General features: G+C 39.5%; 1 protein-coding gene across 3 annotated transcripts in view; it reads right to left on the bottom strand.

Moving 5' to 3' along the window:
• The window catches only part of plcb1l (phospholipase C beta 1-like), a 111431-nt gene that overhangs the window by 8713 nt on the left and 76775 nt on the right, over positions 1-25943 (bottom strand). Inside the window, exons 10-33 of one of the 3 annotated variants that reach the window (XM_067571894.1) lie at positions 25289-25435; positions 23840-23997; positions 21301-21383; positions 20902-20986; positions 17299-17473; positions 15800-15886; positions 15248-15318; positions 14777-14873; positions 14526-14610; positions 14045-14169; positions 13717-13871; positions 13452-13616; positions 13087-13186; positions 12787-12891; positions 12556-12671; positions 10325-10463; positions 9720-9773; positions 9332-9551; positions 7198-7366; positions 5836-5912; positions 5631-5720; positions 5427-5484; positions 5165-5251; positions 4333-4357 (exon numbers count right to left, since the gene is read on the bottom strand). In XM_067571894.1, the coding sequence (XP_067427995.1) occupies positions 4333-4357; positions 5165-5251; positions 5427-5484; positions 5631-5720; positions 5836-5912; positions 7198-7366; positions 9332-9551; positions 9720-9773; positions 10325-10463; positions 12556-12671; positions 12787-12891; positions 13087-13186; positions 13452-13616; positions 13717-13871; positions 14045-14169; positions 14526-14610; positions 14777-14873; positions 15248-15318; positions 15800-15886; positions 17299-17473; positions 20902-20986; positions 21301-21383; positions 23840-23997; positions 25289-25435 (2673 nt within the window). Of the gene's footprint in view, positions 1-4332; positions 4358-5164; positions 5252-5426; positions 5485-5630; positions 5721-5835; positions 5913-7197; positions 7367-9331; positions 9552-9719; positions 9774-10324; positions 10464-12555; positions 12672-12786; positions 12892-13086; positions 13187-13451; positions 13617-13716; positions 13872-14044; positions 14170-14525; positions 14611-14776; positions 14874-15247; positions 15319-15799; positions 15887-17298; positions 17474-20901; positions 20987-21300; positions 21384-23839; positions 23998-25288; positions 25436-25943 lie in introns of those variants that run through there. The other 2 variants (XM_067571893.1, XR_010924374.1) reach the window with 2 other exon arrangements.

The raw sequence follows: 25943 nt of genomic DNA, 5'->3' as shown, positions 1-25943 counted from the left end.
CTGCGTGTTGATTTAAGGCTTGCACAGTGGGGAGACACCATCATTTTTCTTTTCTGCTTTTCATTTAAGTAAGAAAGAATCAGCACGTCTCCTGCATAATATCGCAGATTCACACCACACACACATACACCAATGCACATGCTTGTGAAACACATTGCCAAATCACTATTTCATACACCTTTCACAGCCAGAAAACCCCGTGGAGGGAATGACTAGTACTTACAACATAGTGTGGTGAGCTATTAGTCCATAAAACCTTCAAAAAACCTTCAAAGATGCTGAGATGGAATCCTTTTCACTAGCTGTCCATCTTATCTGTCCTTTTTGGGTCAACAAAAACACAATCTGACCACATCTGGGATGGTTTTAGAGAAAAAGCACTAACAGGTTAGATGTATAAGCAGTCAAAAGCCCTTAAAAGACTCATTGGGTCCAATTTGAAAAAAAAAACAAACAAGTTTTGTTAAGAAAGGATTTAAAACGGCCGTTCTTGTGCAATCAAGCAATTGCAGATTTTTTCCCCTAAACTCATTCAGCTCACTCACTCTGAACAGTCAGATCATCACCAGCAATCAAGATATTTAGACAAGAAGTCAAAACTCTAATTAATGAACGGTAAAGTGAAAGATTAGCTGCTAGTTCTTGCTCTGAGAGTCAGTCTCAAACTATACATCTCAAACGATAAATAAATTTTTAACTTGCTTTGACAATACTGATGATTATGATCTACATGACATGCAAATAATATGAGGTGGACACATGGCACTGTGAACTTGTCCCTGTGGCTATAACACAGAAAATAGAGGATGAGAAATAGTAACATGTCATGATATAGGGTATCAAGAGTGTACCGAAACATCATTTGCCATCGTGCTGGGTACCGCTGACTCCTGTGGGGCGTTTTGATTGGATCATTAGCAGGACACTGACACCTGAGTGAACATGCTGGGAGTGACGACAAACCTCGCCATGTCTCTCTCTTTCTCTCTCCTTTCTCACACCATTTAGTACGTGACCCTAATGCTATCAACAAAAAGGGCTTCGACCACACAATTTTACTTAAAAAAAGGAGTCGCGGGTTCTTAATAATGCGGAGCTCAGAATAATGTATCTCTTCCATTTTGCACCCTTTCAACTTCAAATTGCTTGGAAATTATGCCTATTGCGGCTTGCTTTAAGCTGTTAGTTGCCTTCTTGCATAGATAGAGATTTTTTAGTTTGTTAATTGTGTACACACACTCACTACAGTTGTAGTGTAGCATTAACACTGGTGGGCTGCTCAGCTCTCAGGGTCTCCACCAGGAATGGTTATAGCTGTCCATTAGTGGCTGCTCTCAGCCCAGAGGAGAAACTGGGTCAGAACTGTATGAGAGAGAAATTATGTTGTATCTTTCTCTCTGTGATTCATAAAGACTAACACACACACACACACACACACACAAACCAGCCGTAGAGACACACAAGTATTTTTTTTAGTAGCTCTGCCCTGGTTAGTTATGCCCTCATCAATTACCCCCCAATGAAGCTCTCCACATCCTGTATGTCAGTCCTGATCTTTTCTGCTTTCTATGTTCAAGTGTCTGTCTGTTAATCCAATAATCAAAAGACTGATGAAGGGAATTCCTGTGAGCTAATTCACCAACTAAAAGAAGTTGTCAACAATATCTCCCTTTACCCCAAATATAATTTTGGGCAATTTTAACCACAATGAATGGATTGCATTCACAGTATTTATCACAAGAGCCAAGCTCTTTACAATGCCTTATATTCATCCTCTCTCTCTCTCTCTCTCTCTCACACACACACACATTCATACACAGATGTTGTTGGAGCTGCTATGCAAGGACAATAATCTGCTCATTGGGAGTGGTTTTGGGTTTGGTGTCTTCCTCAAGGACATTTCCACATGCTATTAGGCAGAGCTGCCTTAATAAGAAGCCTTAATATACAGAGCTGTCTGTAACCAACATGTACAGTACCAGTCAAGTAAGTAAGTACTGCTTGAGGGGTGGGAAAACACGGACCGAACGGACTGGGATGTGTTAGTGAGTTCATATTATTTTGATGATATATAACATTAATTATCATAATAATAGCAGCTAAGTTAAATACACATTGGAACGGCAATGATATTCCCACTAAATCATGATTCAGTGAACCTCTGGCTATCTAAGTCTCTAAAGGTGCTTTTAAAAGAAAATGGCATTCAGGGATGTGAACCTCACAGAGTTGAAGAGAGTGCGAACTAAGTGAAACACGAAATCAGGGCAGCCAAAAACCGGTGTAATAAAAAATCTGTGACAGAGACCAGAGGAAATAGTCATAGCCTCTGTGTTTTACAGTATGAAAACAAATGTTTTGCTCCATTAAAATTACTGTGAGGGAACTTTTTTTTCCTTATTAGAAGCACTGAAATTCTCCCTTATGATGAGCATAAGTCAGAGGCTGTCATGGTTGTGAAAATCAGTCACTGTGGTGAGGTTGCTCTACACTGTTTTGCTGAGAGGTTTTCATTCCATTTAAGCGTATCATGTCATAAAAGATAAATTCTTAACTTTGGTTGTTGTATCCTAATGTTGTGGGTAGCATCTTGAATTTTTTAACAAACATAACCCTGGGCGTTTCCTGCTAGCTGTCTCCAGAGTTGTGTCCTCTAACGTCTTTAGCATATCCTGCATACTGATGACTGTCGTTGCATGAGAAGAGATATGGCAGAAATGGTTGATTACTATGTAATAGCCTCCTTTAAGAGAATTAAATTTGCCATGGTCCGGATATTGATTTAGAGTAGATGATTCTGACAGTGGGTTAGGTGATGGATAATCAGTAGCAATTTTGTGGGAAACAATGATTGCTAACAGACTGAAATCTAATTGCAACACTGAAGTGATCAGCAACTGAGAGCAGCAGCATCGCCCTCTGTCATCTGAGGAAACCTGCATAATTCAATGTTGATTAGACCCCGATGACCCTGTTTCATACGGCTCATATTCAGCCTGCGCTGAAGTCATTATAATGTTGTTACTATTGACAAGAATGCTCTAGCAAAACAATTATAAGGGTAGTCACATAACAAGGAGCATAGTTCAATAACCTGAGTGATTTACACAACAAGCAGATGGTTAACAAGGCAAATACAATCATCTCTTTCTCTGCCCATCCCATTTTCTATTTAACATATTCTGGCCAGCGGTTTAGTCTCATTACATCATTTACCTCTAGTGCAACATAGCAGCTTTGTGGATAAATGTGAAAGACCTACTGAATATGAGGTGTTCGGCTGGATGTCTTTACTGCACCTCCTACACTCAACTCGAACTGGTTTCAAAGGCACAAGGAGCTGTCACTTTGAGAGTGGGTGGTTATGGAACTGTCTCTGACAGAGTACTTGTGATTTAGACTTGAATAGATGTGGTATATGTACACTATACTCTTCTGCTCCTCATTTGACAACAAGAGTAAAAACAAGAGAGGAAGATCACATCAGAGTTTCTCCTTTGTAAACACATGTATCTCAATTATACTGGCAGTGGGTTTCAATGCGGTTTGTATTGGATTACATTACAAATTTTGCAAAAATCATTGGTGATTTCTTGGTAACCTGAACATCATCTACATTAACACATACAGTATACATCAAACAAACCCAGAAGAATACATAAATGTCTTTAAAATAAGAGATATTTAGAGTGAAATATAATTAGAACAAAGAAGAGAGGAGAAATTTATACTTTTGTACCTTAGCGGATGTTGCAGTACTACATGAAAAATTGCATGTTCATAATTAGAAATATACTTTTAGATTATGATAACTTATGCTATATGCACAAGTGACAAAACTATGCTTCCTAATAGGGTACAGACATCCTGGTGCAAAATTTTGTGCCACTGTCAGACTGGCTGACTATACTTTAAAACCACAAATGGGTAAGTTGTGTCACTTTTACTCTATGGGTGGTATAGAGGATCTTGCGCAAAGGCCACACCGACAGCTGAGATCAAATACAAGCACTCCAACTGGGGTGTGATCTCACTATACTCACCATTCTGCTGCACCTGTTATGATGTTACACTGCCATGCTATTCAGATTACCACAAAATTTACAGTAATAAAACCACACTGTATTTTTGGCATAATTATAGTAATTCATACAACATTATGCATTGTATTAAGCTATATCTTATAGCCAGGCAGGTCTCAGCCATTACAGAGATGCAGTGCACATTTACTTGTTGCCAGTCAGTGGCAGAGGTGTGTAAAAACTTGCATATTAATACTGCCACACCAATGCTGTATTAATACTGAACACTGGGGTGCAATGATGGTCTTACCATGCTCTTCAGCTGCACATTCATCCTACAATGATAGTCACAATGATAAGATTGGGAACTGTGCAACTCAAACAGGAAAAGCAGACATGCTAAAACTCCCACAAACACACTAATGCATCCACCTCTTTCACATATTGATACTGTTTGCACTGTGCGTATGGTTATATAAACCTGGGGTGACATATTCTGATATGAGCAGGAAGATTCCTTAAAATGAAACCACACAACTATTATTCTGTGAGGCTGCAACAATCTCCATATTCAACAATGTCCACCATATAGTTTTGCACAAAAGAGCCAGTGCTGCATCTCACTAAACCTGGCCCAAGTCTCCCCCTAGTGGTAAAAATGAGCAGGAAGAGTTAGAGATACAGTTTTGGTCAAGAACAATTTACTTACATTCCCCCTATTCCCCCTATCTGCTCAAAACTTACAGTATAAATCAGACAAAGCATTATGCAGAGCTTTTGCAAAATAACCAAAGTATACATCTCCTTTTTCTGGTGGCCAATATTCAATAATCAGTTAATACAGGTCTTTATACAGTTGTTTTCAATTTTTGTTTGAAATATCTGCTGCAAGATCTCCATTTGCAACCAGCTGTTTCCAATGGGAGTTTATTTATTTTTTGCACATGCAAGGGACCAAATGCAATTACCCTGGACACCCTGAGGGTGGATCCTGCCTCACACCAGTAACTTAAACAAAAACTGTGGTAAGTATGTGATGGGATTAAGGAAAAATTGATGTACGCTATCAGAGGGACATCTTAAATTAACACTTTGTGGCCATTTAGGGGTTTTTAAAAACATTTTCATAGTAAACATCTTACCTTTGGCCTTTCATCCAAAATTTGCTGACGGATGTCCTTGTGCTTCTCCAGTAGTCTCTCTTGTCTTTTACTCTGTGCGTCTTCCAACTAAAAAACACACACACAGATACCATAAGGTCTTTGCATGACAGGAGGGAATATGAATTTTTAATAGTGTTTTTTGAAGGCAATTGTTGACTTTCACTGTAAACGCTACACATGTTTTATGTTGGTAATCATTATTATATGTTCTCTAGCAAACCGTAGCCATATCCTCTCTTACCCGTTTGATGTACTGCACCACCTCGTTCACAAACGATCTGTTGATCTCCAGCTTTTCTCTGTGGGGAGAATTTTAACAGTCAAACAGAGAAAACAAATCTTTAGTATTTAGTGACATCTAGTGGTCATCCAAGTAAAAAAAAAAAAATCCAAACCCACAAGAAAGCAGACTATTTACAATTCCTGTTCAAATACAGACACTTACTCTTCTGTTACATTCTTGTCTTTGGATTTGGCTTCGTTGATCTTCTCTTGCCTTTTCTTGTCCATTTTCTTCTTGAGATCCTTCTTTTCTCTATAGACGGTGAGATGGGAAAAGAGGACGACAGAGAGGGAGTGAAAATGTTAAAATGATTTCTGGGTGTGCGTTTGTGAATATATGTCGAGCTGTATAATGATCACAGTCTTACTTTTCACAGATGTCTCTGAGCTTTTTGAGCTGAGCGCTCTGGCACTCTTCTGCTATAGTGGTCAACTTCTCAACCAGCTAGAGAGAGAGAGAGATAAAGGTTGAATTATAATGTGACACTAAGAACGAAAGACGGTGAAGCGAGTGAGACAGGAAACATCTGCTTTTCATTTTTCAAAGATTCTGATTAAAATTAAACAGCATTCAGATACGGGAAACAACTCAATCTCCAATATGTTTGTTGTCATTTGCTTGAATAAACCTGTCCAATGCTTCAGCTGTGCTTACTGTGCAGGTGTACTGGAGCAGAAGACATTAATTTTTCCACACCATACAACACAACATGTGCACAGGCAGCAGAACGATGGCTGTAATAATGTAGATGGGGAGGAGGGAGTGACCTAGAGCAGCATTTGTTTACTCATTTGTTTAATATGGATAGTCTGTGTTCGCTTTTCTTTGCACTAGAATGGCAGGAGGCAGTCAGCAAATTATCCAGTCCCACACAAGTCAGGGCAAGCTCCCGTATGTGTATGGTACTGTACAGTATATGTGTGCTGGTTTATTCCAGTGCCAAATACTGAATGCACTTGATTATACATACACATATAATTTTATATGCACTGTTTGTCTGGGAACAGTCCAACTTTGCAGACTGGGAAAGTGCATTTATGCCTTCCATAGATAAACATATTTTAATCAATCTGCCACAACAACTTCACAAGGGTACACGAGTTCAGTAGAGACAAGTGTGAAATGAGTTTCAAGTATGGTGGCCATAAATAGGCAGCTAATAGATGTACAGAGATGACAGGAAATCAGACTCAATTCTTTCAGTATGTGCAGCATAGACTAAACAATTAGTCAAATCAAGTCAATTTTTATTTATATAGCCCATTATTACAAAACACACGTTTGCCTCAATCTGTACAGCATATAACATCCTCTATCCTTAGACCCAATGATTATACAATACTCTGTGGACCTTCTGGAAATAGCACACTTTTAGCTAGTATAGATGTGAGAAAAATCTTGATGTCCACTTTCATAGATTTGCCAATTATCAGGCCATTTCACTGCAAATAACAACATTTTTTAAGTAAATTGGAGCTTTGCATGTGCATGCAAATGGCATTTCCAAGAGATTTGCCCATACTGCATACTGTCAATGGTGCCAGTAAATGAGAACAACAGAGATCAGCTGTTGAATAGAAAAAAGTAGAGATATAGTAGCTTGAAAGTGAAGTGAAAGCAGACAGTATGAGACAGCTTTGCTACAATCTGATTAATTAACTATTTACTTAACCATGAGCAAACCCAGCTTCTGTCACATCTATATATGTGTATGTGTGTTTGTGAGTACCTGCTTGATGTGTTCTCGTTTCTGGTACTTTTCGCTGTAGTACTGCTCCTGGCGAAGTGTGAGGAGCTGTTGCTGCTGCTGTTCCTTAAGTTCTGCCAGCCTCTGGCTGCACTCTTGATCCAGCTCACATAGCTCCTGGTCCAGGGTCGACAGAGAGTGTTCGGACCGGCTGGACACACACACACACACACACACACACACACACACACACACACACACACACACACACACACAGAAGCACACAGCCACAAACACAAACAGAACATTCACAGATTAAGATATCTGCCTCAATTTTAAAGTTGAGTTGTCCTTACTCACTCTATTGATGTTGTAAATTAATGCATGAGATATGTATTTTTATATAAAATAAAACTGCTATGCTTCATAATTGTCTAGTTGTCTAATATAATTGTCCGGTTGTTTATTTATATAATTGTCTGGTTGTATATGTTCAAGTTCAAGACCTTTATTTGGGACAATTGGTTTTGCCACAGTAGCAATAAAAAACAGCAACACAGGGCGAAATACACGAGACAAAAACACATTAATACAGGAGTAAAAGGTGAACACATGAAGTAAAAAATTACACTACTAGTGAAGGAAAAAGAGGAGAAATAGACATGATTGGAGATGTGCTGATGCCACTTGTACTTTACAGAGCTGAGCAGTGAAAATGGAAGAAGGTATGAAAGAGAATTTATATTTGCTAGTTGTTTATGATGGTTGTCTGAGGAACCAGAGGGCAGAAAGTTAAATTCTAAGTGCAGGGGGTGGTTACTGTCAGATACGATGGGTTCTGCTTTCTTTAACATCTCTTTATTTAACAGTTCCTGCAGAGGGCTGATAATATTGCTACTGACTTTCATCACCCTTGTTAATGAGTTTTTATGTTTGAAGTTGGGAAATGCATACCAGCAAATGAAAGAAAAAGCAAAAATTGACTCAATAAAAGATTTATAAAGCAATGTCGTCAGTGATCCATAAACCTGGAACTTGGCTTGTTTCCTCAGACACAAAAGATGCTACTGTTTTTTCTCACTCAGCATATGTTTCTATCAAAGGTCATCTCATTGTTAATTATACTTGTAAGACTCAACAATCTCAACATCTTGTCATCTGGTATGTAGAGTATATATATGTTTATTTATGTGTATATTCATATTAGCTGGTTGGTAATTACATCTGTTTGTATTGCTGTTTATTGCTTGTTGTCAATGTGAGCCAGGCAACACAGTTTCATTCTACTGTGCACCTCTATAGTATTCGGCCTTAGAATGACAATAAAGTTAACCTTGAATCTTTGAACCTTAATCAACAAAGCATTTGTAACACTGATATTCAAAAACATGTTCTCATGACCGCACGTCCTTTGGTCATCAAAATAACATTTATACATGTTTGCAGAGAACTTTCTCAGGGAGTGATACAAAGAACATGGATGTTGAGGTCATTTCAAACATTAGCAGAGACGCTTATCTGACAGTAACTTGGATGAAATGTGTTATCTGTCTTTTGCAGTGCCCCTCTGGGTTCCACACTGTCTGAGCGGACTGTAATCTTTGCTGTGTGTTCAGTTCTGTTTTTTCAGGGTTATGGACTCCTGAGGGTCCTGAATGAGTCCCTGAGGCTTGGAGCAGGCCTTATCCACTTATTCTTACTCTACACATAGCTCAGCCTTTTTTCTATCCTGGGAGGATGTGTGTGCCTAATTGTGTTTGTGTGTTGTTGCAATTCAATATGCTGCAGTAGATTTTGATGTGTATTTTACAGTGAATGATGTTCTGTGTATTTCTTTAGATGGAGGACAGAAAGAAAGGGAGAAAACAAAAGGAAGGAGGTAGGAAAAAATAATATGTTTTATACAGTATACAATATATTACAGCATTGTAATTAATGTTTTTTATGACTTTTCAACCTTGACTTGAGTCAGTTGAAAAAAGTGGGAGCCATGAGTGACCTTCCATTTTTTACAGTAAATAGTGAAAATGTTAACTGCTGGGAATCTCTCAATGTGACACTGTGTCTACATTTTGCCAGTAAATTCTTTTTTCTTAGCTGTGTTGATGCAGGAAAGATTTCAAAGAGGTGAAGCACAGAAGAAGAGTTTGAACAGGAGAAGAGGAGGGCTACCTACCTTTTCTTACCGTCTCGTTTGTGGCTCTTCTGCAGGGCGGAACGCCGGCGCTGATGCTGACTCTGTAACTCAGAAACACGAGCTGTGTGCTCCTTGATCAGCTCGCTGGTCTTGCGGTGGTGTTTCCGAACCAGCTCCTTCATCTCCTTGTACTGCTTCCTCTGCTCTCGAACAAAGCCCTTCTGTTGCTTCAGCTCCTCCACTGTCTGAGCCTCCAATTCTGAAGGCAAAATCATTTCCATGAGTATCATGTACATGACCACCAAAACCAGTGAGTCTGAGTGCCTGAAGGTCAGATAAATACTGAAATAGTTTCAGTTTAAGTAAGGAGTCAAATCGGCAATCAACAACAAGTTCTCAAGGCTGGGGTTAGAGGTCATAACCTTACCAGTGAGGACACTCTGAATGATGTCTTCAGTCTTCACTGATGGTTTCAGAGAGCCTGTAAAACAAGTTCCCAGGTTAGGTTGCAAGTTAGTTTTACAGTAAAGCTGTGACTGTATATCTTGGAACTTAACTGAAATTGTTCAGATTTGTGTATTTACAACAAAGAAAGTATTTTCAGCAGCTGTTTTGTTTATATAAATAAATAACAGGGTTTGGCTATATCTGCATGATATAGATATATATAGATGCAGAAATCAGAACTAATAATCATATGATACAGGGAATAACTGTCAATACAGTTTTAGAGGAAGATAAAAAATATTGTCCATTACACATTAGCAGATAAATTATGGGTGTATTATGATTAACAACAGAAATAAAAAAAAATGCAAAACTCGAGGGTTTGTAAATTTACATGACTTGTAACTGTATACCAAAATAATTTAAGTGATGTCTATCATGATATATTTTAAAACAATCGACTTTCCAAGTGATACTAATAAAGGCTTATATTGCTATAGTATAATTATAATGCAATTATAATGTTTAAAATTTTAGCTACTGCACATGTAGTGGTGGGATTTGCAGGCTGGTTTTATACAGTACCTGCAGACTGAGGCTGGTGGCCAACAAGCGAAGGTTGTTTTGGGGCGATAATAGGTGTGTGGCTCAGTCCGTTCTCTGCAGGCAATGCTACCCTCTGGTCCACCTTAGATTCTGAGGGGGCATCGCTTCCTGCTTCCACCTGTCCATCACATGAAAAATTCAACATTTGGATCAATCCCACTTGTCATTCAAAACAACCGAATGCAGCGCTGACTCTCAATATTATGCAGAATAACATGAAAAAACACAAGTACCCTCCTTTGCATTAGACAATTTGTCTTACCAACTGACAAAGTCTTTACAACATTTCTTTTTCTTCTTCTTAGTTTAGACTTGAATAAAATATTTCCTTTTTCATTGTCACAGAGCTTGCAAAGCCCATGACACTATTTAAGATTTCCTCCACCGGGGGTGTCTGCTTTCAGAAGTCTCTTGTTGTACCTGTGTCTTGAAGTATACTTTGTAGACATAGCTTTGGTAACCCACTCTCAGCATGGCTTCCTGTGCCGAGACTCAGCAGATCCTAATTTCCCCTAGGCTCCGCTGAATCTTGGACTATATGTTCTTATCTCTAAAAGGTTAATGCAATTTTTAAAAAAAATATATCTTTTCTAGTCACGCTGGCCAGATCTACTCTTCTCTTTTCCTGCTCTCTCTACATTCATCTCCTCACACTGTGCTCTGCCTTCCCATGCTCTACCACTTTTGGTGACTGTTGCCATGGTCACAGCATGAAGCAACTCGCCGTCGGTCATCCTCGCGGGTAATCATATCAGCTGGTAAATCAGATAAAGGAAGCCCCTCAGGACCAACCCTTCTTTCCAGCCCCCTCTTCTAATAACCCAAGATAACCCCATATCCTGCCTTGCCTCTCATCCTAAATGTATCCTTACTTCAATTTTAGAAATTGTTGCTCACATATCTCCTCAGGCATCACCAACATTAATCCATTGATTGCACCAACATTAATCTTTAGCTTGTACTCGCCGTCAAGTACGTTTAAAATGACTAACACCATTAACAAAGATCGCTGCTACTTTACCATCAATGCCCCACTTACAAGTTCCCACAATCCATAAAATCCATTCTCCTGCTATTGTTGTAATGTTGATAGCCCATTAGTGTGGGATATTTGCGTGCAATCTGTCCTTGTATATGTCAATGGGAACAAAACAGAACATCACATTCTCTAAAGCAGCAATGACTTGTTAAGATGTTCTGAGCTGCTTGGCATTTAGTTAATGTTCAAGCTAAAGCATGTATTAAATTTAAATGGTCACTGAAAATTTAAATTAATGGTTTAAATTCATATACTTGGCATGTTTACTGCTTATAGTTAATCATATCAGTCCAGTTAGTCAGCAGTAGTAGTAATAGTTTATACATTTTTAGTGCCTGCGTCAGGATTAGAGTTAGGATTGCTGTTTAGATAAAGTCTAGGTTAGATCTACCATCGTGTAGATACCACAAACAAGCAAGTAACCCTTTGCCGAATTTCTATTTGTTGTCACTGAACAGCAGAGTATCAACACAGCCAGATAACTTGTGTCACACACCATAGAAGAGGTTGCATCGGAGTATCCAGATAAATCAGTTATCGGCCTTTGTATCATTTCAGTCAAACAACTAATGTGACAGAGTTGTAGGAAATGAATGGTGGTATGTGCAGTGTTGATTTTTGACAACCAAATGTGTCACTTCCTACAAGCATACAACTTAAAGCCCGCAGGTGGACCCTGGGAAGAGGCTTGATGAAACACAGCAACAATACTGTGTTGCAGCTGTGGTTGTAGTACTGTTTATCACGGAGGGACTGGGAATGAAAAATGGCCAAAACAAAGTCTGTTGATAATATCTACGGGGATCTGTGCAAGCTGGGGCTCCTAATCCATCTTTTGACTATAATGATGCTGGTAGATGGTTGTGAGTTTTAAATTACTTTGTAAGAAAAAAGGAAAAAATCCTCATATTGCTTCTATTAAATGACATATTAATAGGATTTTGTTGAAGAAAGAGAACTCCAGTTCTCCCTGCATCATCTCATTCTACTCACCATATGTTTTAAATTTCTAAACCAGTTAGTGAGAGGTGCCAGCTGGCTGAGGGACCTCTCATCTCTATCAGCAACTGATCAGTGGCAGCAGGAATAAAGCTTTCCACACATGAAAACAAACAATTAGGAGAGCTCACACAGATGTGGGATGACCTGTATGTATAAACAATACACACACCTCTTTGTCACCCTCCTCCTCTCCCCCCTCCTCCAAAGTGAGAGCAGCCAGCTGATTGGCTCTCTGCTCCATCAGGTTCACATAGCGGATGGGATTGGACAAGGCTTCGATGACGTCTGAGGATCAATGAGAAGAAAACAGAGCAGCTGAGCTGAGCGTGAAACTCAACCCAAAGTGTTTTTTTTGGACTGAACGTTTCAGTTTGGGTTTCAATATGTTCAACAGACTCACCTGCAAATGTGTCAGGGACATAATCCTTCACTTCTACATATACAAACAGAGCAGGCATCGTCAGGGACTGGTTCTTCTCATTCCTTAGGCTGATGTAATGATAGCCTGCAGGGTTGAAGTCAGATTAAGAGTCTATCAGTTGTCAGAAATGATCAGCAAAGAATATAAAATTGTTTTGATGCTGTTTCTGACCTCTTGTCTATGATCTAATGTCTTTAAATGCTAAAATACCCTTGCTTTTTCCTATTTTCTCATTGTTTTGGAATGATGGTAGATAAAGAGGGAAGTGTTGAAACGAACCTGGACGGATGGCTGACACAGGAATGATACGGTGGCCAATAAATTTCCCTCCTTCTTCAAACACTGCTATCCTTATTGAAGCCAGTGTGGGTAGAACAACCTGAGGAGAATGTATAAAATGCACTCAGTATTACATGTCATTCGCTGTTCAGAGAGTGGAAGTGGAAACAAATCGTCAACACTTAAACACACAATCTGGATAATAATGACACCACTAACTGCGACTATTCTATGATATTTTCACCAGAATTTTTTTTTTATCATTTTCTATTCCATGTAGTTCTAAAACTTTTTACACATTACATTGAGCACGTATATATGCATGGCCATTAATATGAGCATACCCATTAGCATATATATCTGACCTTCTTAAAGACAATGGCCTCCTCTTCCCAGACAGGGTTAATAGCATTGCCCTGAGATGTCTTGGTCTTGAAAGCTTTCCTCTTGGTGTCCACTGGTAAGCCAAACATATCTATCTCTACGTACGTGCCTACTTTCTTATCAGACAGGAACTGGCCTGAGATGATCTGGAAGGAAGGAACATGGGAGAGAGAAGGAAATAAATATGATCAGACAGAAAGAGAACTGTGAAAATAGATAACCAGGCAACCTCAAACATGCACACACCTTCACAGACAATGTGTTGGCTACTATCCCATCCACTGTGCTTTCAGTGAAAGGGTCAAAGTGTTTGTCCGGCCGCCTCATAAATTCAGGTTTCAGTCTAAAGCCGCATTTTCCATTGTATTCATACATGCCCAGGTTCAGCTGCATGGACAAATCTGTGGAGTGAGAACAGAATAACAAAAGTTAATATAGGAGGGTCAATAACACTAATAAAAACAGACAAAATTTATCATTTTCATTTATCATTTATTAAATGAAAATGATTATATTAAGAGGACCAATTAATACTTTTTTCTCTAATAAAATGCCTGTCACTATCCTCCCTCACCGATGGTCTGGAAGTTGAGTGCCACCAGCTGACAGCCGGCGTTCCAGAAGAGCTGAGGGTTGTAGTTGGATGAATCCACTCTGGTGCCTTTAGGGTAGATCCTGCTCAGCTGCAATTTGTTGTATCTGAACAAACTGGTTAAGGATAATTCTGCATGGCCTGTATTAGAAAATACAACTGTTACTGTGATTACTGTACTGCTACCACTATTTCTTCAACTTCTACTTGTATTACGACTTTAGTAGAATTAATGACTTCAAATTACACACAGTTATATGTATATCATTATCATCCCATTATTACTTTAATTTAACAAGATGAAACAAACAATCATGAGGAATATAATGAGACATACTACAGTATGTGCACTACAGACACAGCTCAAAGAACAGAAATATAACATTAATGCAAATTAGATTCAAACATTGTCAGTTTTATTAAGGAGTACAAACCACTGTTTCAGTAAAACTGAGAAGGATACTCCACAAACTCTACAGGACATTTGGTCAGTTGCTCCAGAGCTTTGGTCTCTACGAAGGACGACATCTGGAAACTGCGATTGATCTCTGTAAACAGAAAAGGTGATATGCTGATCAGACTGGATAGACAAAGACTAAATTTACTCCTTCTATAAAAACACTTGTTTATAGCTCTTCTGTGTAGCTGATTTTTAATTTTGTGAGCACATATCTTATCTCTTGTTGGACTGTACTGTTCATTGTTCTTACATACTTTTAGAAGCTTCGAAGCTGTTGAACTTGACTGGCTGGATGTAGGTGACCAGGTTGGACATTTCCTCGGTGGCAGATGCCTCACTGCCTGCTGTACCCTGTACATGAGAACACACCAAATGCATTGCAACACAATATTTTAACAAAAGGTTTGTTATAATCATTGAAAGAAATGAAGGAGCTGTTTCATGAGCTTCTTAGACCCAAAATAATCTGTCGGAGAAGATCTGTATACTGTAAAAAGTAAATAAGATTGTGGGCTTCTCAGAGACAGTTTAAATCTAGACATAGACTAAAACACATTTCAAGATATACACTGAAGAGACACATCAGTAGGAATAAAACGTATCATCAAAAATGTTAACTAGAGGGCAGCCGTAGCGTATGACATGCAAACAGTACACTGAACAGTAAATGTTAATGATTACTGGTATTTGTAGTGAATGTTGAGTGTCACTTGTGGGAAACCCACCTCATCCGTTGAACCCTTTTTACAGTCGTCATCGTCATCATCTTCATCCTCGCTTTCTGCCTCCACCTCACCTAAAATCACAGCCACAGATTTGATCAGAGACAAATGAAATAAATTAAGCCAAAAAAAACCAAAGTTAAATTTGTTTAAATGTAACGGATGTTTCAACAAACTAAAGGACATGCAAAAACTCAGGAAGACTGGCCTGAAAGCTGACAGCTTTTAAACAAGTCTTTTATCTAGGATCAGTTGCCTCCATTACATTTAAAGCAGCAAGACAAACAAGGTTTACAATGACAGCTCCCAAATCAAGTTGCTCATGGACTGAGGAAATTAATTTTAATATTGTTTTGGTCCAGCTGGACCAGCCTGTTGTGTATCCACATAATGAGAGATCTACTAAAGATTTGCCTCTGAGTCTGAGGTCACACTGACTGAGGAAATTAATACAGCGTAATGGTCGAACTGACCTATAGCTTTTGTGCCAGCCTAATGAGAGCTCTACTAAAGATATCCCACTGAGTCTGAGGTCATGTACTATGTTTGACTCACCAATAGACTTTCTGCCCTGCGGCCTCAGGCTGAGCTCAGCACCCTCAGAAGGCTGCGAGGAATCTGCCATCTCCTCTTTGGTTGAACCTATGCAGAGAAAACAACACACTCATAAACAACAGACCAGTCTCTTACAATAATACAAGGTCAAACTACTGCTCTCGCTTTTCAAAATGCTGGTTTTGTCCCCTCCACTGTTACAGTTTCAGTTTCATTTACTCACTAAAAACTCTCTAAATACTGTCATCTTACTGTCTAGCTGCCAAAATCTAGTGTTGATACACTCATCTAGGTTGTCTTCAATTCTTACCATGCTTTGTGAGCAGCAGCAAGATTCAGGACATTTTTTTTTGCCCCAAATTTTGGCTGTCAGTGCACATAGAGGCAGCCCTAAACTTCTGATTGGTGGAGTTTGCAGGATGGTCAAAAACTACTCGCCCTCCTCTGCATGTTTTTTGGGGAAAAATAATGAAATTTCTATTTCTATTTACAGGTGAGAATGTGTAGTTGTACTTTTATTGAATGATGTTGCAACTGAACATCAGTCAAAACTAAGGAAGGAGACAATAGCCTTCCTGATTGTTGTGTTTAGAGATGTTTTTCTCTGTTTACAGAACCACAAATGTCATTGGGTTCACCCCCTCTTTTGAAACCAAACCTACGCCCTTGGACAGACTGTCTCATAGTCTGTCAGCACAGATTAACCATCTCAAATTCCTTGTACACACCAGTAAAAGTGATTACTGACAGTTAGAAAATAGTCAAATACTTGTGCTGCTTATTTTCTTACACCAGGGGGCAGTGTGTGTTAGTGTAAGAGTGAAGCTTGCAGCTCAGCAAAAAGGGAAAAGGAAATGTGATTGATCATAAAAACTATCGTTATTTACAGCTGAATGATGTATGTATAAACATGTGTAAAGACTGGGAAATGTAAAGTACAAAGAAAAGAAAACACTGATGCATGCACTGACACACACACACACACACACACACACACTCATACGAAGCACACATATAAAGTTGGGCCTCCTCCAAAGCATATATGAATGATAAGGGAAAACTAAAACCAGAGAGCAGCTGTGAAAATACCTAAATCCATAAATTGAGATATATAAAGGTTTACCAGACAGTTATAGTATAATGTACACACAGTGATATGCACACACCCACACAATGAAGGCCACTACTGGCCAGTGTTTAAGACACCCCAGTGACTAGCAGGGTATATGCCTGACAGCGTGTGTATGCAACAGCCTATAATACCTTCAGCTGATGGAGAGGGCCATGAAAATGATGAATGATAAACAATAGCACTGTTTCACTCCACTGATTCAGTTTCTGGACGGCACAGAGGTGTCGGTCCATAGTGCAGATGGACCCAGACAGGCTACATTTTACAACTGAAACATCATAACTCAGTGGTCCCAGTGTGACTTGATGGCTCTGTTTGTAGGATGTGAGTGTGTGTGGGTGCTTTTGTGTCGATGGGAGTGCTTCACCTGCACTAGGAGAGGAGGGCTCACACACGCTGGAAGAATCACTGTAGGTGTTAGACACCTGCTCAGACAGTTTTTTCTTGGTGCTTCCGCCCGTCTTGTGATGTTTCTTCTTGTTCTTCACCAAGATCTTCCCCATCAGTTCCATCGGGCTGGGCAGTGGCACACTAGACTCCATCTGGAAGGGGTGTAGAAAATGAAAGAGGTAATGAAAATCATAGAAAGGTCAGATTAATTAAGGAAGAAACAAGTGCAGAAGAAGTTCTGCAGATAATGTCATACTGAACTGCATGGTTATAGGATCTTGTGAAGGATGGAGCTATGGAGGTTTTTTGTAACCAAAACTATGAAAATCAGTTCCAAAATGTTGGTATATGGCCAGCGATTTCTCCTTTACGGCCATATTTTACCAAAGTTTTGAGACAAATTAGCCAGTTACAAGACCAAAATACTGAAGCTGCGTTTTATAACTTTATAAAATGATATGTACTGGAGGGAGTTACTTAACATTCATGGCAGTTTCAGGGAAAAATCCTATTCTGTTAAAAATTCACGATGGAATATTGCTGAATAGAGCTTGTTAGTGACCGTAAGGATCCGCGCTGAGCATTACAAATTCTGTTGATGTAACAGCTGAGAAGTTTACACTTCCAACACTAAAATCAGATTCCTGGAGGAAAACTGCGCGTTAAACACAAACACACAGCCTCTCAAGGGAGCTGACTAGAAGTAGGCAGATCTCTGATTTATTTATGGGGTACACTGCTTTTGGATCACAGTGTTTAGGGATATTAATAATGCATTATTGGGAAAGTCGGCACTGATGTTGAATACACGCACACACACGCACAACCACAGTGTTTACAACATATCAGCTATAAACATAACCAAACTTTAAATGTTTCTTACTTTTACTTTTACTTTTACTTCTTTCAGGAGCAAGAAAACAGTGGTTTTAACTCCAAACTTAAGCCAAGCTGCTCCATACAGTAACCTACTTTTCTAGCTCCCACACACACTCATGCTCACCTTTCCACTAAGAGGCGATAAGACAAAGATTAGACATCCTGTTTACCTTGGCCTCACTCAAACAGTTCCACTTAAATGGAACTAGTTCAACGCTGAATTTGGCACGTAATCTTGACTCCACTCAAATGCACCACACAAAACCTGTTGATTTAAACAACAACTTAACAGGGTGGATTCAATTAAGCTTTTCTGGCCCAAATCTCAAAACCTCTTTTTGCTCCGCTGTAATAAGGGAGTGAAAAGTGGGCATCAACAAAGCTGGTAGAAACAGAAAATTCTCAACTCAGAGTCAAAAGCAAACACTCAGTCATTCTTGCACCAGTCTTTTTTGGGAATATTCGCTCTGCCCTTCATCATTTTAAAGCCCTCAAAAAGCTGACAAATTGTGTTTCAAGTGTGGCAGATTTGCAGGCGCCTTTGCTGAACTTTGACCTGTTAAATAACAAGACTCTCCAATGTCAAGCTCATTTTAGAAAAGCAGGCACTGGCTTTTCCTTTAAAATTTATTGTCTGTTTATATCCTGTTTGTATAACTGCGCTGAAAGAGCACAAGTAGCAGAGTAAGAGCTGTGCTGTGTGCCGACAAGTACAAGGACACTGAAGTGTTGTTTTGCTAAATAGGTGTATCATCTTGAATTTGTGGACGGTCATTATTAGCCTGCTAGCCATGCTAGCTCTAGCGGCTTATGCTCGCTCTTCTGTCCACATTATTACCAATCATGCCTGCTTTCTGCATGCAAGGACATTTCGCCTTGCCAATTCTGGTCTGTCTGCAGCTTAAAACTAAGCCTCATCAAGATTGAACAAATTGCAAGAAAAATAGCTTTATTTCTCAACATATTTTTTCAGCAGTTATAATGAAAATAATGTTTTGGCAATTCAGCCTTCATCAGCATAATGAATGCAGTGATGAGAGCCATATAACAAACAGGAAAACATGTTCATAGCGAATCAAATTTTTAAATTATTTCAGCTTTTTTTTTTAAGAGCAGACTGTTCTCAGCTTAATTGAAAAAACAAAAACAAAATAAAAAACATAGTTACCAGGTTTTCTCTCCTGTTCACCACAAATGACAGTTTTGTGAGGTGGCGATACAGGAGGAGCTTGAGAAAACTGTAATCCTCTTTACTCTCACCCTAGGCTCAGCTGGAACCAATCTAGCTATATTACCCTATCTGCCCCTGCCCCTATGGACTTATGGAGCTGATATCCCATTCGATATGCTGTATACACGGCTGTCTCAACGCCAGAGGGGGGTGGTTGTCATTGCTCTCACCTTTCCCAGTTATTACATGCTCTGTGGAAGTAATCTGATTCCTCAACGGCACTTTCTCCTTCTGTCTCCTCTCTAACTTTTCCCTTGGTGTCTGTCTTCTCATATCTCTCTCCTTCTCCTTCCCCCTTCCGCTCCATTCGAAAAGGCTTCTCCCTGATAATACTTCAATGTCAAATCCAGTCAGAAAGCTGTAATTCTCAACGGGCTGTGTCTTTGGCAGGCAGAAGCACTAGAGGAGCTCCCTGCGTGCGTGAGATAATGCTACATCTGACTGCTGGGAACTTTAGCTGCTCTGTAGTGTCATACCAACAGTGACAAGACATCCCTGGTGAATAACGCGAAGGAAGTAAGTGGTATGTTAAAGTGCATAGGATTGTATATATGGTATGTTTTCATGTGTGTCCCAGACACCATGAGGGATGCCAGAGTGTGTGCGACAAGTGTCTACATTTGCCTCACGTAAGTGCCTGCGTCATTACACACAAAGGCGCCTTTGGGGGGAGAAAAAAAAGAGTTTTGCCACAAAGGGACAAAGCAAGCTTTTGACTGGTAGCCATGGCAACAGAGGAGATACAGATAAAGGGCTGCCAAGAAAAGCCACGTTTAGATTACAGCGTAAAACACTTTTGTCTGAACATTTAATCTTACACGGCTGTCTTTTGCGGTCTTTCCCATGATAACGGAGAGGTGATGCAGAGGAATAAAAATCACTGTGGGATGAATCATTAAAAGTTCCATGGCACCTATATAGCCACAGGTATGTGTGTGTCCGTGATTAAAAAATGAGAATGAAAATAGAAAAAAAGGGATATATAAAGTATGTAGGAGGCCATTTAGAAGCATGCCCGGAGTGACAGAATGTCAGGAAAAACAACGACAATACGTTCTGCCAGGTGCTACAGGGCATGTCGATATGTTGCTGTATGCGAGAAAGATGGAGAATGAGAGAGAAACAGAGATATAGTTACAGAGAAATAGCAGTGTATGTGAACGAATGAATTAATATATGTGTGTGTGTGTGTGTGTACATGTGAGTGCGAAATAAGTCGTGGCTCTCGAATATATATCTGTATGGGTGACATACTGGGCAGCAGTGTTCAAGGACACTTCTTCTGTGCACTCATCTGTGTGATAATATCTGCTGAATCCCTGGCTGCTGGCCATGTCGTATGTATGTGTGTGCATGAGCCAGAGAAAGAGATAGAGAGAGAGAGCACCAAAGTGTGAATGTGTGTGTGAGCAAATGCACGTGTGTGTGTTTGTGTGTGTGTGTATGTGCTTGAGCATCTTATGTACTCACAGGATATTTCTCCAGAGGTTCTGTCAGTAATGCATCTCCAAATATTGACCGGCAGTACTCTGCCATCTTGGCCTGCTGCTTTGGTCTGGGAGCCATCAAACAAACAAACAAACAAACAAACAAACAAACATACACACCATCATGAATTTTTTTTCCAGATGCCAAATATATACTTAATATGTATCCTAAAAAGCCCCTTGGAGCCATTAATAGCTCAAACAACCAAGATGAGAAATGAGAATTACTGCCCTAAAGCTCTGTAGATGTTTACACAGCTGATACAAACAGAAGCTGATTTGGCCTACTGATGTTAAACCAGCCAATGATAGGCAGTACTGATCAATAAGTTTGACAATCATAGTTTTTGCACCGCTGACTTCAAATGATCCGCTGACTTACGAGTCCACGTGGTTCTCAAAAGACAGGATGACAGGGAAGGGTGAGGTCTTGAAGGCACACTCTGCGATAGCCTCGATCACCTCCTAAAATACACAAACAGAGAGGAAAAATATGAAATTATAATATAACTATAAATTATGTTTAATACACTTAGGACAGAATGTTATTACTATAATTTTAGAAATGTAATGCACAGTAACAACAATAAATGCTATCACTATAGAGTCAAAAGAAAGGAAAAACTTCAAACACTGTTGATTTCGTATATGAGCCAGAAAAATTCATAACCACAATTTTGTGATTCCCTACATTTCCCAAGATGCATGAGGGCTGCCCCCAGTGAACATGCCTGTTGAAATCAATGAATGAAGGAGAAAGCAATAGCAACAGTGATCAGATAAGAAGATAGTTTCTCAGTGGTGCAGAAAAATAAATTAAACCCTGCCTTATTCCAAATGCAATATGTCTGCATGGCATTACGGTCTACTCCGTGTGGCTTTGTGTATCAAATGCATGTATCAGTGTAACATCAGTGCAGCGGATTTCTATTGTGAAGCTCTTTTGTGTCTGTGCTGGATGTCAACATACTGTTACATTTTTTAAGTTAATAATGTGAAGCAAATCCTGGAAAAGTAAATCCTAAGTAGCTGATGATAAGCAGAGTGCTATGTCATTCATATCCCACAAATTTCAACACGGACATGTTTATGGAAATGGGAGCTGAGGCATAAAGTCTTTAAATCCAGTGAAGACAGTTCAACATCTGTTATCGGATTTCTAAGCCACTGATTGTCTAAGTCAATTACACCACCATTAACAACAGTGTCAGTTCAGTTAATACCTTCATTTCCATTGGCTCCATCTCCTCCAATAAAAATCTTTGTCTGTAATTGAACCCTTTCCATCTGTAGCTCTTTTCCATCCACTGTCTTTCACAACCCTTCTTTTTGTATTTCACTCCCAGTCTAATTCCATTAGGCATGTTCTACTTCTTCTGTTACTCTCATTAGATCTAAATTCCCTCCATCAATCAATCCACCCACCTTTCCTTCTTTCTTTATCTCCTGACACCTACTCTGCCCTATTCACACCCTCCTTCTATTCATGTATTTATTATTTTTGTCCTCTCATCTTCTTAGTCTTCGGCTAAGCGCCCCTCAGCGCTTCTCTTTAGGGCCATTCAGTGTGTCCCTGTCCATTTCGATTTGCCATCTGTTGCATGCAAGCTTGCCCAATTTTTTGTTTTCCCCCACTTTCCTCCATACTTCATTTTATCTTCTGTGTCTGACTCTTTATCTGTCTGTTTTTCTATCTGTGTCATAGTCCCTGCTGTATATAATGTTATTAAAGCCATGAACAATACACAGAATTAACCACCTACAGTATAAAGCTAAAGCTTTCCCTTTCCATTTGCTTTACATCTTTTTTTTTAAAAATAAGCTGCTGCACCTTGGTGTCTTGGTGTTTGAAGTTGCAGATCAATGCCGCTGCTATGTACACACACATCACATGCTGTGCGTAGGGCACCAAGTGCCGGAGGGGGCACCAAAACAGTCTAATGATCATCTTAATAATCATAATGATGAATTATTTAAATTTAAGATTGCGCTCAACCACAATAGGCACCACTAGACCATTATAGGTAATATAATATACATAATTGCTCAAAATAATAAAATGAATTATGGTGCCCCCCTCCCCCTTCTCCCCGTGCTTTGTTTGACTGCACTTGACAAAGTTAAGCCTGACGGTAAAAAAATATTGGTTTTGGCTTGACTAGATCGACTGAAATGTTCAATATAATCTGAAGGCCAAAAAAGACTACAATGTCAACAGTTTTCACTGACTAAAACTACACTAAAATAGTTACAGTTTTCTTTGACTCAGATAAGAGTAAAATGCCAAGACTTTTAGTCAACTAAAACTTGACTTAGAAAAAACAAGATGAGGTTGATGAAATATGATAAAATCTAACAAGGACATTTGACACAGGACTAAGAAACCATGAAGCAATTACACTTAGAGCACCCAAATGGCCAGCAGTGGCCCTGTTGCACACATAAATGCCTGCCAACACACTTGCACCTTATTGTGTGCACTAGGGGGCAAACACATTTCTACCAAACAGAAATAAAGGTAAAAACCCAGAAACTGGAGCCCTTTCTTAACCCCCAAAATATCTAAGAGTACAACAACAACATCCACTTTAAAATCAATTCAAATGAACACGTTTGAAACATGACAGGTGGTGTCAATGAAAGGGTACTTGAGTTAATTTGATAGGGATGTGGGATTCAGACAAAAACATCAAAAAGGTTGGGAATCACTGAACTAAAACACAGTTGGTTGTGGGTGTTGGCCAAACCTCAGCACTGACATTTCTCCCAACCAATCAGTGTTTGTTGCAGTAGATGGATGATGTGTACAACATGTGGATTACAGCTTTCAGATTTCAGCCCACACTCCCTCTTTCTCTGTTCCCCAAACCCCCACTCAACCCCTCGCCTGAATCGCTATCAGTCTACGCCACTTGTGTTACCTTGAAGGAGATTTCAGTTGTCATGGTGAAGCCGTGAGTGATGACAGGCTCTTCTTCTGTGGTGCGACCTTTCCAGCAGTCCAGTTCGATGCAGCGGCACCCTGACAGGAGAACCTGTTTGTACATCTCGACTGAAGAGTTTCCTGCGAGCTGGCCGGCTGTACATAAGTAAACACACACACACACACAAACAAACAAACACCACTTCAGGTAACTGTTATATTGATCCCAAAAGTATCAGGATGCCTATAAAAGCATGTCCTCCCATTTTTCAAGAGCTCATTAACCACATTAGTTACTAGCGTGCAGTAAAACAATACAATCGTCGTTATCTGAAGCAGGCAAATCTCATCACCCTGTCACCATTAGCAAAGCAATTATCTCTTCGCATAAGCAGCATGCTTTCCTGCAATATGGTGGAAACTGTGTCAAACTGAGAGGCAGATCTGTGTTTCATTTCAGGCAGCACCATCCATTTCCTCCCGTTTTTTCATTCCTATTCTTATTTTCCTCTCACTCTTTCTTTCTCTTCTCTTGACAGACATCCTTATTAAACCTCCATTAGGGAAACACTTTTTTTTACATAATGGGTTCATGTGTTGTACACTGCACAAAACATTACTTTAATTTACAATGGAACAATAGGATGGAAATACATCAACATGAATGAATATGTTGCACAAGCTGCTGTCAGTCTTATAATCATTTGTGGATCTTTCTTATAAAGTCGTGAAATATAAATACAGCAAGGACAGACATGTATTCTGCATTACTGCATCTCTCTGTTGCTTATTATAATATCACAATGTGTCACAATGAAAATACATAAAGAAAAACAGTGTTCGTGAGGAGGAAATCAAGGACCTGTTGTTTGTTTTTCTCATTTCTTCATTTCGCAGGCTATGAGGCTGGCCTATTACAGAAATTCCATTTTTTCCATCGCTGGAGAAATTTGATCCACTTGAAAGATTCAATGCTCTCCAGTTCCCCCCAGAATAGATTTGAATAGATGAATTCTAATATCCATTGAAGAGAAAATGGCCTCTGTATGGTGCCTGCCATGCCTGTGCACTGCCGGGAGCCAGTTACTGTGACTACCAGTCTAAAGAAATATTTAACTCATGAATATCAATGAATTGAGTCTCATGGCATGACTTGATTGGATAACCTCTTGAGAGGTAACGCAGAAGAGGGGACCTGATATGCGCCAGCACATTTGATTGACTGACCAGTGAGGTATAAAGTCGGGTGTATTCACTTGCGCATCCATAATTGTATATATAAATGAACGAGTGACCTGCTGACGTGAGGATGAATGAGGATGCATGTCTGCAATCAGTCAGGAATAAAGTCAGCTTGAGTGTGAGTCTGTGATTGCAAATCAGACAGAGAGACAGGCAGAGCTTATATACGCAACAGATTTTTGATTTGTGAAGTGTATGTGTGTACCTGTGAGGTATGTGTTGTGTGATGAGTTGATGAAATAGTGGGAAAGGGGAAGAGTCATGTCTTCACTCTGGTCCAGCTTCTCAGGGGGCATGATGCTGTTCTCCTCACCACTCAGATACCTGGCAAAGCCTTCCACCGAGATCTGACCTGCACAAACAAACCACAGCAAACAGACATGTTATTCAAGATGATAAATTTGAAAAGTCAAGTCAAGTCAATTTTTATTTGTATGCCTCAGGCGGTTTTATAATCTGTACAGCAATAAAACATCCTCTGTCCTTAGACCCTCAATTTTAATAATGCAAAACTCCCTTAAAAAAACCTTCAATGCATTAAAAATACTTGTTGCAAGTATTTGATCGTACACCAAAAATATTGACCAAATTAAAATTTTGACCTCATGTCGGTGCCAAATGAAAAGTCAAAAGATCACAGAAGTTATTATAATTCATCCCAAGGGGGGCATGAATGTATGTACCAAATTTCATGGCAAGCAATCTTATTGTTGTTGAGACACTTGACTCATATCAAATTTGAACCTGGTTGGCACTAGAGGCAAAGCCAGTGGATCACCAACGTCATTAACGTCATTCTTCAAGGGACAGTGCTCAGTCCCCTTCTCTTCTTAATATACACCACCTCACTTGGTGCAATC

This window comes from Thunnus thynnus, chromosome 18 (assembly GCF_963924715.1).
Source record: "Thunnus thynnus chromosome 18, fThuThy2.1, whole genome shotgun sequence".
Classification (NCBI taxonomy): Eukaryota; Metazoa; Chordata; class Actinopteri; order Scombriformes; family Scombridae; genus Thunnus; species Thunnus thynnus.
The sequence above is the reverse complement of the archived record's forward strand: the minus strand, read 5'-3'. Positions and strand labels throughout refer to the sequence as shown.